Source organism: Thalassophryne amazonica, chromosome 5 (genome assembly GCF_902500255.1).
Source record: "Thalassophryne amazonica chromosome 5, fThaAma1.1, whole genome shotgun sequence".
NCBI classification, from domain to species: domain Eukaryota; kingdom Metazoa; phylum Chordata; class Actinopteri; order Batrachoidiformes; family Batrachoididae; genus Thalassophryne; species Thalassophryne amazonica.
Window position 1 is genome coordinate 51,866,103 of NC_047107.1, and position 16,071 is coordinate 51,882,173.

Genomic DNA, 16,071 nt, shown 5'->3' on the forward strand with positions numbered 1-16,071 from the left:
ATAATTAGCTAAGATAGCTGGGTCAAGTGATGGCTTTTTAAGTAATGGTTTAATTGCTGCCACCTTAAAAGCCTGTGGTACATAGCCAACTAACAAAGATAGATTGATCATATTTAAGATTGAAGCATTAAATAATGGTAGGGCTTCCTTGAGCAGCCTGGTAGGAATGCGGTCTAATAAACATGTTGATGGTTTGGATGAAGTAACTAATGAAAATAACTCAGACAGAACAATCGGAGAGAAAGAGTCTAACCAAATACCGGCATCACTGAAAGCAGCCAAAGATAACGATACGTCTTTGGGATGGTTATGAGTAATTTTTTCTCTAATAGTTAAAATTTTGTTAGCAAAGAAAGTCATGAAGTCATTACTAGTTAAAGTTAATGGAATACTCAGCTCAATAGAGCTCTGACTCTTTGTCAGCCTGGCTACAGTGCTGAAAAGAAACCTGGGGTTGTTCTTATTTTCTTCAATTAGTGATGAGTAGAAAGATGTCCTAGCTTTACGGAGGGCTTTTTTATAGAGCAACAGACTCTTTTTCCAGGCTAAGTGAAGATCTTCTAAATTAGTGAGACGCCATTTCCTCTCCAACTTACGGGTTATCTGCTTTAAGCTACGAGTTTGTGAGTTATACCACGGAGTCAGGCACTTCTGATTCAAAGCTCTCTTTTTTAGAGGAGCTACAGCATCCAAAGTTGTCTTCAATGAGGATGTAAAACTATTGACGAGATACTCTATCTCACTTACAGAGTTTAGGTAGCTACTCTGCACTGTGTTGGTATATGGCATTAGAGAACATAAAGAAGGAATCATATCCTTAAACCTAGTTACAGCGCTTTCTGAAAGACTTCTAGTGTAATGAAACTTATTCCCCACTGCTGGGTAGTCCATCAGAGTAAATGTAAATGTTATTAAGAAATGATCAGACAGAAGGGAGTTTTCAGGGAATACTGTTAAGTCTTCTATTTCCATACCATAAATCAGAACAAGATCTAAGATATGATTAAAGTGGTGGGTGGACTCATTTACTTTTTGAGCAAAGCCAATAGAGTCTAATAATAGATTAAATGCAGTGTTGAGGCTGTCATTCTCAGCATCTGTGTGGATGTTAAAATCGCCCACTATAATTATCTTATCTGAGCTAAGCACTAAGTCAGACAAAAGGTCTCAAAATTCACAGAGAAACTCACAGTAACGACCAGGTGGACGATAGATAATAACAAATAAAACTGGTTTTTGGGACTTCCAATTTGGATGGACAAGACTAAGAGTCAAGCTTTCAAATGAATTAAAGCTCTGTCTGGGTTAAGGATTAATTAATAAGCTGGAATGGAAGATTGCTGCTAATCCTCCGCCCCGGCCCGTGCTACGAGCATTCTGACAGTTAGTGTGACTCGGGGGTGTTGACTCATTTAAACTAACATATTCATCCTGCTGTAACCAGGTTTCTGTAAGGCAGAATAAATCAATATGTTGATCAATTATTATATCATTTACCAACAGGGACTTAGAAGAGAGAGACCTAATGTTTAATAGACCACATTTAACTGTTTTAGTCTGTGGTGCAGTTGAAGGTGCTATATTATTTTTTCTTTTTGAATTTTTATGCTTAAATAGATTTTTGCTGACTCTAAATGGAGTCTTCCATGGCCTAATATGTATCCCAGGTGAAAATTTGGTGAGAATCCGTGAAGTAGTTTTGACATAATCCTTCAAAGACTATATAAAGTGAAACTTGATCCAGAATCCAGATTATCTCCAAATTTTAATGGCATCTTCCATGGTTTAATATGTATCTATGTTGAAAATTTCGTGAAAATCCATGGAGTAGGTTTAACGTAATCCTTCAAAGCGTATATAAAGTGAAGTCTTGATCAAGAATCTGGATTCAGATCCATATCACTGCCATAATTTAATGGAGTATCCGTGGTGAAAATTTCGTCAAAATCGGTGCAGTAGTTTTGACGTAATCCTGCTAACAGTAATCCTTCAAAGCATATATAAAGTGAAACTTGATCCACAATCTGGATACGGATCCGAAAATTTAATAGGTTCTGTCTTGGCCTGCTATCTATCCGTGGTAAAAATTTCGTCAAAACCCGTGCAGTAGTTTTGACGTAATCCTGCTAACAGTCAGACAGACAGAAAAATAAACACAGGTGATTTTATTACATCTTTGGTGGACGTAATTAAAAAAACAGAGGAATGACATGTACATCAGTATTCACAGCCTTTGCCATGAAGCTCAAAATTGAGCTCATGTGCATCCTGTTTCCACTGGTCATCCTTGAGATGTTTCTACAGTTTAATAATTGGCGTCCACCTGAGATAAGTTCAGTTGATTGGACATGATTTGGAAAGGCACACACCTGTCTACATATAAGGTCCCACAGTTGACAGTGCATGTCAGAGCAGAAACCAAGCATGAAGTCAAGGGAGTTGTCTGTAGACCTCCAAGACAGGATTGTCTCAAGGCACAAATTTGGGGAAGGGTACAGAAACATTTCTGCTGCTTTGAAGGTCCCAGTGAGCATGGTGAGCTCCATCATCCATAAATGGAAGAAGTTTATTCAAGAAGACTTGAGGCTGTAATTGCTTGTACATGTGATTTCTTTTTTTTTTTTTTAATTTCCAAAAACAAAAAAACAAAAATACTTTTTGTTGTGAGTAGATATATATATATATATATATATAGGACACGCTAGAGGGACTACATCTCTCGGCTGGCTTTGGAACGCACTTCTCCTTTGCTGAGATAATCCATCCCACCTCACAGGTGTGCCATATCAAGATGCTGATTAGACACCATGATTAGTGCACAGGTGTGCCTTAGACTGCCCACAATAAAAGGCCACTCTGAAAGGTGCAGTTTTGTTTTACTGGGGGGGGATACCAGTCAGTATGTGGTGTGACCACCATTTGCCTCATGCAGTGCAACACATCTCCTTCGCATCATCCGTGAAGAGAACACCTCTCCAACGTGCCAAACGCCAGTGAATGTGAGCATTTGCCCACTCAAGTCGGTTACGACGACGAACTGGAGTCAGGTCGAGACCCTGATGAGGACGACGAGCATGCAGATGAGCTTCCCTGAGACGGTTTCTGACAGTTTGTGCAGAAATTCTTTGGTTATGCAAACCGATTGTTTCAGCAGCTGCCCGAGTGGCTGGTCTCAGACGATCTTGGAGGTGAACATGCTGGATGTGGAGGTCCTGGGCTGGTGTGGTTACACGTGGTCTGCGGTTGTGAGGCTGGTTGGATGTACTGCCAAATTCTCTGAAACGCCTTTGGAGACGGCTTATGGTAGAGAAATGAACATTCAATACACGAGCAACAGCTCTGGTTGACATTCCTGCTGTCAGCATGCCAACTGCACGCTCCCTCAAATCTTGCGACATCTGTGGCATTGTGCTGTGTGATAAAACTGCACCTTTCAGAGTGGCCTTTTATTGTGGGCAGTCTAAGGCACACCTGTGCACTAATCATGGTGTCTAATCAGCATCTTGGTATGGCACACCTGTGAGGTGGGATGGATTATCTCAGCAAAGGAGAAGTGCTCACTATCACAGATTTAGACTGGTTTGTGAACAATATTTGAGGGAAATGGTGATATTGTGTATGTGGAAAAAGTTTTAGATCTTTGAGTTCATCTCATACAAAATGGGAGCAAAACCAAAAGTGTTGCGTTTATATTTTTGTTGAGTGTAGATTGCTGCTGTATTGTTTTAAGATGACTGATCTTGCCTCGTCTGTGCATGACCAGAGGCTCCGGAGCGCTTGGATGCTGAGGTGGTCTGTCATCTCAGTGGAGCATCGGGGTGGAGGGAGGGGGCAGTAATGTATGTCTGTGCGGCGCGTGAGAGTTCAGTGGGTGCGGACTGGAACACTGACGGCGTGGCAGTGAGTCACATGCCCCATCGACAGCAGTGCAGCGGAGTCAGGAGGAGATGCTGAGAAATGTCACAGCCATTAGAGACGGCACAGCCCAGACTCCGCTCTGCAGGCCTGTGACTTGCAGCATCATGGACCCGCCCTGGAATATGAATGGCATCCTTTTTTTTAAACTTCCACTTCACCACACCCTTTGGAAATGCAGTTTATCAGACGTTTGGTTCGTCTGTCCATTCATTCGTCTCAGCCCCTGAGAGTGACTCGTCAGAAAAGAAGCATATATCCTGATGTGTGAGAAGCTGCTGCTTTAGCTTGGTGTCATTTCGAATGTCTGGTTATACTTTTTAATGACAGTATAGTTCTTTAGTGTTTTTCTCCTCAGTTAACGTGAGTCCATGGTATTGTCACGGGTCAAATCATTTGTTGTTTATAGATAACAGTAAATTTTGACTGTGAATGCTCCAGTTTTAGAGACTGGTTTGCTCTGTGTTTCCTTTGACTCACTCACTTCAACAAGTTGCATTTCTTTTTCTTTTTTGTGCTGGTTCATGCAGCATGTTTGCAGTCTTTGCTGTCATCCTCACACCCAGCAGCTCCAGTGTTTTTGCCTGCAGAACTCTGCATCAAACAGCGGGTATCACTCTGATTCCCTTTTCGCCTGATGAGGAGCCGTTCTTCAAAGGTGCACATGCATGCTGTGACGACTCCTGCACAGTGGTTTCTATAGCAGCCTAATCTCAGTGTACATATAATGTGTTTCCTTGGAGTGTCACAGTCCTCTTTTCATGTGCTGGCACTGTGATGGACTTTTGACTGCATGATATTGGGACTTATGTATTAGCGGTGTGGCTGTGCTGATGTAAGACATACATCAGAGAATGCTAATGTGCCACAGCAGCAACTGCAGCACAACGCTGCGATTTGTGCTGGCTGGTAACACCTGCCTCTTGCTAAGAAACGACTTCAGTGTCATTGCAGGGCTGTGTGTGCACAGAGGAGGATGGGGGCAGTGTGTTCTTTAGCCAGCAGTGGGGGGTTATTTCAATGGCCGTCCTGTTCTGTGTTCCGACATGGGTCGGGCATTGGGCTGGAGGAGGTGTTTGGTCTCATCATAACCTCGCAGTGCGTTGCTTCACAGTCGTTCTTCACTGGCTAGCTTTATGTCCCATGCCCCATGCTAAAGCTGCCAGTTGAAGAGCTGTTGTGTGTAACCAAGACAACAGACTTAACCACAGAGGGGATGGGGCAGGGTGAATGAACAAACCTTTGTAAATGTCCAAATTGAGGGTGTGGTTGGCAATTCCGTCAGGGAATTTGTTCAAACGAACATTTATTGATAGGTTACACTTTATCATTTTCAGATGCAAAGTTACAGTTATTGCATATGGAAACTGGCTAAAAGCTAAGTCTAGTTAAGCATTTTGTCCATAACCCCTTAAACTTAAGAAACTAAAGCTACTGTAACATATACGTTACAGTAAATTTTGCTTGGTCCTTTTTTATTTTTAAAGTATACAATGCATCTGGAAAGTGTTCACAGCACTGCAGTTTTTCCACATTTTGATATGTTACAGCCTCATTCTAAAATGGAGTAAATTCATTTTTCCCTTCAAAATTCTACTCACAACACCCCATAATGACAACATGAAAAAAGTTTTAAATTTTTTTTTTCAAATTTATTAAAAATAAATTAAAAAAATCACATGTACATACTTACATAGTCACTCCCTTTGCTCAAGACTTTGTTGTTGCACCTTTGGCAGCAATTACAGCCTCAGGTCTTCTTGAATATGATACCACAAGCTTGGTGCACATATCTTTGAGCAGTTTCACCCATTCCTTTCTGCAGCACCTCTCAAGGTCCATCAGGTTGGATGGGGAGCGTCGGTGCACAGCCATTTTCAGATCTCTCCAGAGATGTTCAGTTGGATTCAGGTCTGGGCTCTGGCTGGGCCGCTCAAGGACATTCACAGAGTTGTCCTGAAGCCACTCCTTTGATATCTTGGCTGTGTGCTTAGGGTCATTGTCCTACTGAAATATAAATCATCGCCCCAGTCTGCGGTCAAGAGTACTCTGGAGCAGGTTTTCATCCAGGCTGTCTCTGTACATTGCTGCATTCCAACCTGGTCTCACGGCAAGTTGTGCTTCAGCAGCATGAAATATACATTAATCTATTGGTTTGTGATATTGTGACGAAAAGTGCCTCATTTTCGTCATGGCAGCACGAATTCGTTCTCATTCATTCCATGATGGCTGCACGAAATTAAAAGTGAAGCAGGGAGGTTGGGGGTGGTTATGGTTAAGGTGGGGGGAAAGAGTAAGATTAGGTTATGGTTAAGGTTAGGGTTGGGGGTGGGAGTAGGATTAGGAATAGTGAGTTAAAAAAAAGCTCTGTCACGAAAATTTGACTCATTTCGTCGCGGGAGCACAAAAAAAAAAAAAACGTGAGACTGGGCTGTGCATTCATCTTTCCCTCAATCCTGGCTAGTTTCCCAGTTCTTGCTGCTGAAAAACATCACCACAGCATGATGCTGCCACTACCATCCTTCACTGTAGGAATGGTGCCTGGTTTGCTCCAAACATGACAGAGGGTTCAATTTTTGTCTCATCAGACCAGAGAATTTTGTTTCTCATGCTCTGAGATTCCTTCAGGTGCCTTTTGGCAAACTCCAGGCAGGCTGCCATGTGCCTTTTACTAAGGAGTGACTTCTGTCTGGCCACTCTACTTGACTAGGCCTGATTGGTTTGCTGTAGAGATGGTTATACTTCTTGAGGATTCTCCTCTCTCCACAGAAGAATGCTGGACCTCTGAGAGAGTGACCATCAAATTCTCGGTCACCTCCCTGACTAAGGCCCTTCTCCCCCAGTCGTTCAGTTTTGATGCGTAGCCATGCCTAGGTAGAGTCCTGGTGGATCTGAACTTTTTCCCTTTACAGATGATGGAGGCCAATGTGCTCATTGGGACATTCAAAGCAGCAGAAATTATTCTGTACCATTCTCCAGATTTGTGCCTTGAGACAATCCTGTCTCGGAGGACAACAGACAATTCCTTTGACTTCATACTTGGTTTGTGCTGTATGTGCACTGTCAACTGTCGGACGTTGTATGTGGACAGGTGTCTGCCTTTCCAAATCTGGTCCAATCAACTGAATTTAGCCCAGGTGGACTCCAGTTAAGCTGTAAAAACATCTCAAGGATGATCAGTGGAAATAGGATGCACCTGAGCTAAATTTTGAGGTTCATGGCAGAGGCTGTGAATGCTTATGTACATGTGATTTTTTAGTTTTTTTTATTTTATTTTAATAAATTTGCAAAATCTCAAAAAACTTTTTTCACATTGTCATTATGGGGTATTGTGTGTAGAGGTTTGAGGAAAAAATGTATTTCATCCATTTTAGAATAAGGCTGTAACATAACAAAATGTGTAAAAAGTGAAGCACTGTGAGTACTTTCCGGATGCACTATAGCTGAGTTCACGTAGCATTTAATTGAAAATTTCTTGCTAAGAGTTTTGAATAGGGTTCTTCAGGTTGATCTTGCACTTATGTACTTTTGATATTTGTGCTGTAACTCTTAAATCGAAACTTGTTTTTTTTTTTTTTTTTTTTGTAAAAAGAGATTTCGGCATTGGATTACATAAGAAGTAACATTAATAAAATAGTCATATAAAGCTGCATTGTCATATTTGTGATGTTTTCAAAGCCAGTGAATAAATAATAACAACCACAAAAACAAACCTTAATCACTGTAATTTCTTAGAATTCTTATTCTATGATTAGCTCCTCATTCCCTACACGAAGTAGGCAGTCCATCAGTTTCCTGCTGAGAACCATGGCCTCAAATTTGAATTTGAGCCTCTGTCTTAAAGTAAGGAAAACAATCTTATTGCTTTGCTTGGATGATTTTTAATCTATTGCCTTACCTCGTTACTGGTTAAATACAGTTTGATAATAGCTGTAAAAATGTAATAAGAAAAACTGAGATACATTTTCCCAAAATGAGACATTTTTCCTGATGCATGCATAAAAAAAACAAAAACTTGCCAAGATTATTTTTCTATTTAGACAAAAAATAGGTCCAATTTTCTTTAAACAAGTTGTTTTTTACTTTCTTAGATAACAGTTTTTTGCAGTGAATACTTTCTGGATGCACTGTAAATGTACAGTTGGTGAAAACCTGGTATTAATATCACTGACCTGCCTCAGCTCTCCAAGTATTGACTGCACTGCGGCTTCCAGTAGCTCGATATATATAGTCAGAGTGGTGGCGCAACTTCCTGCTGATCATAAACTTATTTCCACCTTTGTTCCCATTATTTTATCCTGGAGGACACATCTGTACATGCACATTTCTATGTTCTAGGTGTGCTGGACTACCTGAGTGCTGAGATCTCCACCTCCAAGCAGAAGAAGTTCAGCCTGGTGACATTTGTGGACACACCAGGTTTGGTGGACGGAGACATGGTCTACCCTTTTGATGTCAACAGTGCTATCACCTGGTTAGGTATTTCACTGCACCTATGTAAAAATGATCATAGTTTGATTTGTCGCAGATGAAGCTCCGGGACCTGCAGGAACTCCATTCATTGTTACCATTCGTACAGCTACATTTGTTAGGATATGCGCTTACCATGACCACTACTGCTTCTGAAAATCTTGTCCAGAATAAGGGAAAAGGAAAAAAAAATAGAATTCTCAGGTAAAATTTATTTTGTGCTATTCTGCCTGTGTTTTGTTTATTACATTTGACATTAATCGCCGCAGTTAGGCTTCATTCCCTGCTCGTCTTGTCAGCCTGACATGGCTCTGAAAGGACTGATCACAAAGATAAGATCACAGTACATGATGGAAAAAGGAGTCCAGCCAGCTTTTTTTTTCAAGTTTATTTATTTTTACCATCTCATTAACTGTTAACTGTAAAGTAAATTATTTTTGGTGACACCAATAGTATTAGGCTTAGAGTTGAGTGAGAGCAGTCTTGTTATCTTGTTTTTCTGTTTGTTTTGTAGTTTCCACAGTATGTAACTTTTTTATGACATGCTTTATTTATTCTAGTGTACAAATGTCATGGAGGCAAATGTGTGTGTGTGGTAGGGGGTGGGTGGTGGTGGCAGGGATCACTGTCACGTCTTAGTGCTGGAAGTCTCAAGTCAATTTAGAATTTATGACAGGTGAACTGACTTGGGAATTGCAATCACAACATGTTAAAAGTGCCCTAATTATTTTTTTCTGTTGCTAGATGGCTAGATTCTGCCAGTCTTCTATTTTCAGAATCAAAACAATGGTTCCTGTCTCAACCACTCCTTTGCCATCCTCCATCCTCACCCCTCCATTCTTCACATGGAGCAGAAGGAATGCCAGTTTTAGCCTTTGAATAGGCTCTATGCTGTAGTCCAGGGTTAGGCCAAGTTCGGTCCTCGAGAGCCACCTTCCTGACACTCTTAGTTGTCTCCCTGCTCCAACACACCTGAATCCAATGAAAGTCTCATTAAAAGTCTGCTAACGAGTCTTTCATTGGATTCAGGTGTGTTGGAGCAGGGAGACAACTAAGAGTGTCAGGAAGGTGGCTCTCGAGGGCTGAACTTGGCCACCCCTGCTGTAGTCTGACCATGTTTTTGATCAGATGCATTTTTAGCTTCTAAATGTGACCTTTGGATTATTTCCATAATGTTGCTGCTGCCTCTTTATAAATGTGGGGAGGGGCAAAGGTTTCACGGGTCAGGTCTTACATGCACTGAACATGCACGCGTGAAATCTCATGCATTAAATCTGCATGCATGGCTAGATTATGAATGCAGCTGGGGACAGAAAAGCTCAGAGCATAGAGAGAGTGTTTCTTCATTGTCTGCACAAGACACGTGAAGCCACTAAAATTTTACACAGAAAATATTTATTGGCTGCAATATTAATGTGTGAAATGTCATTTGGCGCACCATTAAAGTGACTTGATACTTGTGACTTCATCCTAACTCTACTGATTATGAACGAAGGATATCTACAGCTGGTGAGAGACCATGTAAACTCAAATGTCAGTGTGTCTTTAGTTTGTAAACACGCCCTTCAAACCACAACCCACAACTCCCAAAATGGATAAATCACTTTACAACAACAACAAACAAACTCAATTAGTGTAAGTGTATGTGGCAATTAGTATAAGTGGATGTGGCAACACATACAGTAGTGTTCAGAATAATAGTAGTGCTATGTGACTAAAAAGATTAATCCAGGTTTTGAGTATATTTCTTATTGTTACGTGGGAAACAAGGTACCAGTAGATTCAGTAGATTCTCACAAATCCAACAAGACCAAGCATTCATGATGTGCACACTCTTAAGGCTATGAAATTGGGCTATTAGTAAAAAAAAGTAGAAAAGGGGGTGTTCACAATAATAGTAGTGTGGCATTCAGTCAGTGAGTTCGTCAATTTTGTGGAACAAACAGGTGTGAATCAGGTGTCCCCTATTTAAGGATGAAGCCAGCACCTGTTGAACATGCTTTTCTCTTTGAAAGCCTGAGGAAAATGGGACGTTTAAGACATTGTTCAGAAGAACAGCGTAGTTTGATTAAAAAGTTGATTGGAGAGGGGAAAACTTATACGAAGGTGCAAAAGAATTATAGGCTGTTCATCTACAATGATCTCCAATGCTTTAAAATGGACATAAAAAACAGACGCGTGGAAGAAAACGGAAAACAACTATCAAAATGGATAGAAGAATAACCAGAATGGCAAAGGCTCACCCATTGATCAGCTCCAGGATGATCAAAGACAGTCTGGAGTTACCTGTAAGTGCTGTGACAGTTAGAAGACACCTGTGTGAAACTAATTTATTTGCAAGAATCCCCCGCAAAGTCCCTCTGTCTGGTCCAATGGCCGCAGACAGTTTGTGAGACGACCCCCAAACTCTGAATTCAAGCCACAGTTCACAGTGAAGACAGTGAAGCATGGTGGTGCAAGCATCATGATATGGGCATGTTTCTCCTACTATGGTGTTGGGCCTATATATCGCATACCAGGTATCATGGATCAGTTTGGATATGTCAGAATACTTGAAGAGGTCATGTTGCCTTATGCTGAAGAGGACATGCCCTTGAAATGTGTGTTTCAACAAGACAATGACCCCAAGCACACTAGTAAAAGAGTAAAATCTTGGTTCCAAACCAACAAAATTAATGCCTCGCACAAGTGAAGAAATCATGAAAAACTGTGGTTATACAACTAAATACTAGTTTAGTGATTCACAGGATTGCTAAAAAAGCAGTTTGAACATAATTGTTTTGAGTTGGTAGAGTCAACAGCAGATGCTACTATTATTGTGAACACTCCCTTTTCTACTTTTTTTTTTTTACTAATAACCCAATTTCATAGCCTTAAGAGTGTGCATATCATGAATGCTTGGTCTTGTTGGATTTGTGAGACTCTACTGAATCTACTGGTACCTTGTTTCCCATGTAACAATAAGAAATATACTCAAAACCTGGATTAATCTTTTTAGTCACATACAACCCCTGGCAAAAATTATGGAATCACCGGCCTCAGAGGATGTTCATTCAGTTGTTTAATTTTGTAGAAAAAAAGCAGATCACAGACATGACACAAAACTAAAGTCATTTCAAATGGCAACTTTCTGGCTTTAAGAAACACTATAAGAAATCAAGAAAAAAAGATTGTGGCAGTCAGTAACAGTTACTTTTTTAGACCAAGCAGAGGAAAAAAATATGGAATCACTCAATTCTGAGGAAAAAATTATGGAATCACCCTGTAAATTTTCATCCCCCAAATTAACACCTGCATCAAATCAGATCTGCTCATTGACATTGACCCTATGCCATGACATTGACCCTATGTGTCTTTTTGCAAGGAATGTTTTTGCAGTTTTTGCTCTATGGCAAGATGCATTATCATCCTGAAAAATGATTTCATCATCCCCAAACATCCTTTCAATTGTCCAAAATATCAACATAAACTTGTGCATTTATTGATGATGTAATGACAGCCATCTCCCCAGTGCCTTTACCTGACATGCAGCCCCATATCATCAATGACTGTGGAAATTTACATGTTCTCTTCAGGCAGTCATCTTTATAAATCTCATTGGAAAGGCACCAAACAAACGTTCCAGCATCATCACCTTGCCCAATGCAGATTCGAGATTCATCACTGAATATGACTTTCATCCAGTCATCCACAGTCCACAATTGCTTTTCCTTAGCCCATTGTAACCTTGTTTTTTTCTGTTTAGGTGTTAATGATGCCTTTCGTTTAGCTTTTCTGTATGTAAATCCCATTTCCTTTAGGCGGTTTCTTACAGTTCGGTCACAGACGTTGACTCCAGTTTCCTCCCATTCGTTCCTCATTTGTTTTGTTGTACATTTTCGATTTTTGAGACATATTGCTTTAAGTTTTCTGTCTTGACGCTTTGTCTTCCTTGGTCTACCAGTATGTTTGCCTTTAACAACCTTCCCATGTTGTTTGTATTTGGTCCAGAGTTTAGACACAGCTGACTGTGAACAACCAACATCTTTTGCAACATTGCGTGATGATTTACTCTCTTTTAAGAGTTTGATAATCCTCTCCTTTGTTTCAATTGACATCTCTCGTGTTGGAGCCATGATTCATGTCAGTCCACTTGGTGCAACAGCTCTCCAAGGTGTGTTCACTCCTTTTTAGATGCAGACTAACGAGCAGATCTGATATGATGCAGGTGTTAGTTTTGGGGATGAAAATTTACGGGGGCATTCCATAATTTTTTCCTCAGAATTGAGTGATTCCATATTTTTTTCCTCTGCTTGGTCTAAAAAAGTAACCGTTACTGACTGCCACAATCTTTTTTTCTTGATTTCTTATAGTGTTTCTTAAAGCCAGAAAGTTGCCATTTGAAATGACTTTAGTTTTGTGTCATGTCTGTGATCTGCTTTTTTACTACAAAATTAAACAACTGAATGAACATCCTCCGAGGCCGGTGATTCCATAATTTTTGCCAGGGGTTGTAGCACTACTATTATTCTGAACACTACTGTACCAACATGTGTATGCACCTTTACTCAGCTAAAGGAGTATAGCTGTGGAACACTAAGCTAGTGACTTCTCACTCATACTCAGCTTCAACTGCTTATCCATAATCGGGTCGCGGGGGCAACAGCTCCAGCAGCGGACCCCAAACTTCCCTTTTCCGGGCCACATTAACCATCTCTGATTGGGGGATAACGAGGTTTTCCCAGGCCAGTATGGAGATATAATCTCTTCATCTATTCCTGGGTCTTCCCCAGGGTCTCCTCCCAGTTGGACATGCCCAAGGGGCAGCCTTACCAGATGCCTGAACCACCTCAGCTGGCTCCTTTCAATGTGAAGGAACAGTGGTTCTACTTTGAGCTCCTCACAGATAACTGAGCTTCTCACCTTATCTGTAAAGGAGATACCAGCCACTCACCTGAGGAAACCCATTGCGGTCGCTTATACCTGCAATCTAGTACTTTTGGTCGTGACCCAACCTTCATGACCATAGGTGAGAGTTGGAATGAAGATTCACCAGTAGATTGAGAGCTGAGCCGTTTGGCTCAGCTCCCTTTTCGTCACAACAGTACAGTAAAGTGCTTTGAACACCATCCCTGCTGCACTCTCACGCCCCATTGTCTCCTCACTTGTGAACAAGACCCCGAGGTACTTGATCTCCTTCACTTGGAGCAAGACCTCATTCCCTACATAAGTAGGCAGTCCATCGGTTTCCTGCTGAGAACCATGGCCTCAGATTTAGAGGTGCTGATCCTCTTCCCATCCGCTTCACAATCAGCTGCAAACCGATCCTGTGAGTGCTGGAGGTCACAGGCTGATGAAGCCAGCAGGACCACATCATCTGCAAAAAACAGTGATGAGACCCTGAGCCCACCAAACTGATGACCCTCCTCCCCCCCGACTACACCTCGATATCCTGTCCATGAATATCACAAAGTCGATTGGTGACAAGACCTTCAGGCCACAGCTCCCCGCTTTGGCTTCAGCAATGGAAGCTTTTAACATTGCCCACTCTGGTTCACTGTCCCAACCTCCACAGGAATGCCAGAAAAGCTCCATCAGAGGTGTGAGTTGAAGATCTTTTGGACAGTGGGCTCCTCCAGATGTTCCCAGTTCACCCGCACTATCCGTTTGGGCTTATCAGGTCTGTCCAAAGTCCTCCTCCACCATTTGATCCAACTCACCACCAGATGGTGATCAGTTGACAGCTCTGCCCCTCTTTTCACCCTAGTGTCCAGAACATGCGGCCTCAGGTCAAAGATGCGATCACAAAATTGATCATTAACCTTCAGACTAGGGTGCTCTGGTACCATGTACACTTAAGAACATCCTTATGTTTAAATATGGTGTTCATTATGGATAGTCCATGACTAGCGCAGAAGTCCAATAACAAATCGCCACTCCGGTTTAGATCATGGAGGCCGTTCCTCCCAATCACGCCTTTTCAGGTGTCTCCGTCATTGCCCACATGTGCCTTGACGTCCCACAGCAGAACAATGGAGTCCTATACAGGACTCCATTCAGGTCCTCCAAGAAGGCCGATTACTCTGAACTGCTGTTTGGTGCATACACACAAACAATAGTCAGAATTTTGCCTCCCTGCCACCAGAGGGCGCAGGGAGGCAACCCTCTCATCTACTGGGTAAACTCCACTGTTGCGACGCTCAGCCGGGGGTTCATGAGTATCCCCACCCACGTCCGGCACCTCACACCCTGGGCAACTCCAGATAAGAGCAATGTCCAACCCCTATCAAGGAGAGTGGTTCTGGAGCCGAGAATTTGCATGGAGGCGAGGCCCACCAGATCTACCTGGTAGGGCTCCACCTCCCGCAAAAGCTTTGGCTCCTTCCACCACAGCAAGGTGACGTTCCATGTCCCCAGAGCTAGCCTCTACCGCCCGGGTTTGGTCCATTGAGGCCCTCGACTTTCACTGCCACCCATGGGACAGCGCACCTCACCCCAGCATTTCCCCCTGAGGGTGGTGAGCCCATAGGGTGGAGATGGAGAATCCACATTGCCTTTTTTGGTTGTGCCCGACCGGGCTCCGTGGCAAGCTCGGCCACCAGGCACTTGCTGATGGCATAGCTCCAGATGGTGGTCCAGGGCTTCCTCCAGGCTGGGTCACATTTCCTCTACCTCGTTTTTTCATCGAGTTATTGTGAACCATTTTTAGTCTAACTCCTCGCCTAGTGATTTCTGTCTGTGTTTTAAAAAAATGTCTTCTGTTGTGGCACATATGCAACTAAATACCTTGTTTTTAATTATTCAAATGGCCACACAATCCACTTGGAGGGTATGAACGAATGAATGAATGAATGAATAGAAAGAAGAATGAACTTTTCATGGCATTAATTTTTGGGTCGCTTACTGTTGGACAGGAATGTGAGTTGTAATGGAAGATATGTTTAGAGAAATCTAAACCTTTGTTTTAAAAATAGTGACGGCTACATTTTGCACGAATTGTGGAACATTTTGTATGTTTTGTAACATGCATTTTTAATCTGATAGAGTCTCCAATCTATTAAGTACGTGCTGCGTGACATTAATATTTATTCATCATTTGATCAGCAACGTGGACAGCTGACCTTTAGGACATCATGGCTATGCAGGGCACTTGTGCATTACAAAAATGCTTTTAATACAGATTAATATGAAAGTAATTTATAGAATCACATCTCATAAGAAACACTTTAAAATGCTAGATTGACTGCACTGCCAACCAGTTATCAACAGCGGTGCTTTTTTTCTGATTAATGGTATTTTCCTGTGCAGGAGAACAGGCAGACCTGATATTTGTGTTCTTTGACCCAATGGGCCAGGCGCTGTGCAAGCGCACACTAAACATCGTGGAGAAGCTGAGTGAGAAGTGTGGAGACAAGTTGTTGTTTTACCTGAGTAAAGCAGATGAAGCTGGGAAGGAAACAGACAGACAGGTGGGTCAGATAAGATGGTGAAACAATCCCTCATTGTGTAGTTTGGCTTAAGTACATTTTTTTTCTTTCAACAGAGAGTGATGATGCAGATAGTCCAGGAACTGTGTCGCCGTCCAGGTCTCAATAAATGTGGATTTGAGATGCCAACTATATACATCCCCAACCCACAAAAGGTAAAATCTGCTTTGTGCATGCTCCTGTACAAATCATACTTCCCACCACCATGGATGTAACATGT

General features: G+C 41.9%; 1 protein-coding gene across 3 annotated transcripts in view; it reads left to right on the forward strand.

The window, feature by feature from the left end:
• si:dkey-98f17.5 (uncharacterized protein LOC569123 homolog) overlaps positions 1-16,071 on the forward strand; it is a 61,209-nt gene that overhangs the window by 21,139 nt on the left and 23,999 nt on the right. For all 3 annotated transcript variants that reach the window (XM_034170217.1, XM_034170218.1, XM_034170216.1), the window contains exons 5-7: positions 8,254-8,394; positions 15,673-15,833; positions 15,908-16,006. In XM_034170217.1, the coding sequence (XP_034026108.1) occupies positions 8,254-8,394; positions 15,673-15,833; positions 15,908-16,006 (401 nt within the window). The remainder of the gene's footprint in view (positions 1-8,253; positions 8,395-15,672; positions 15,834-15,907; positions 16,007-16,071) is intronic.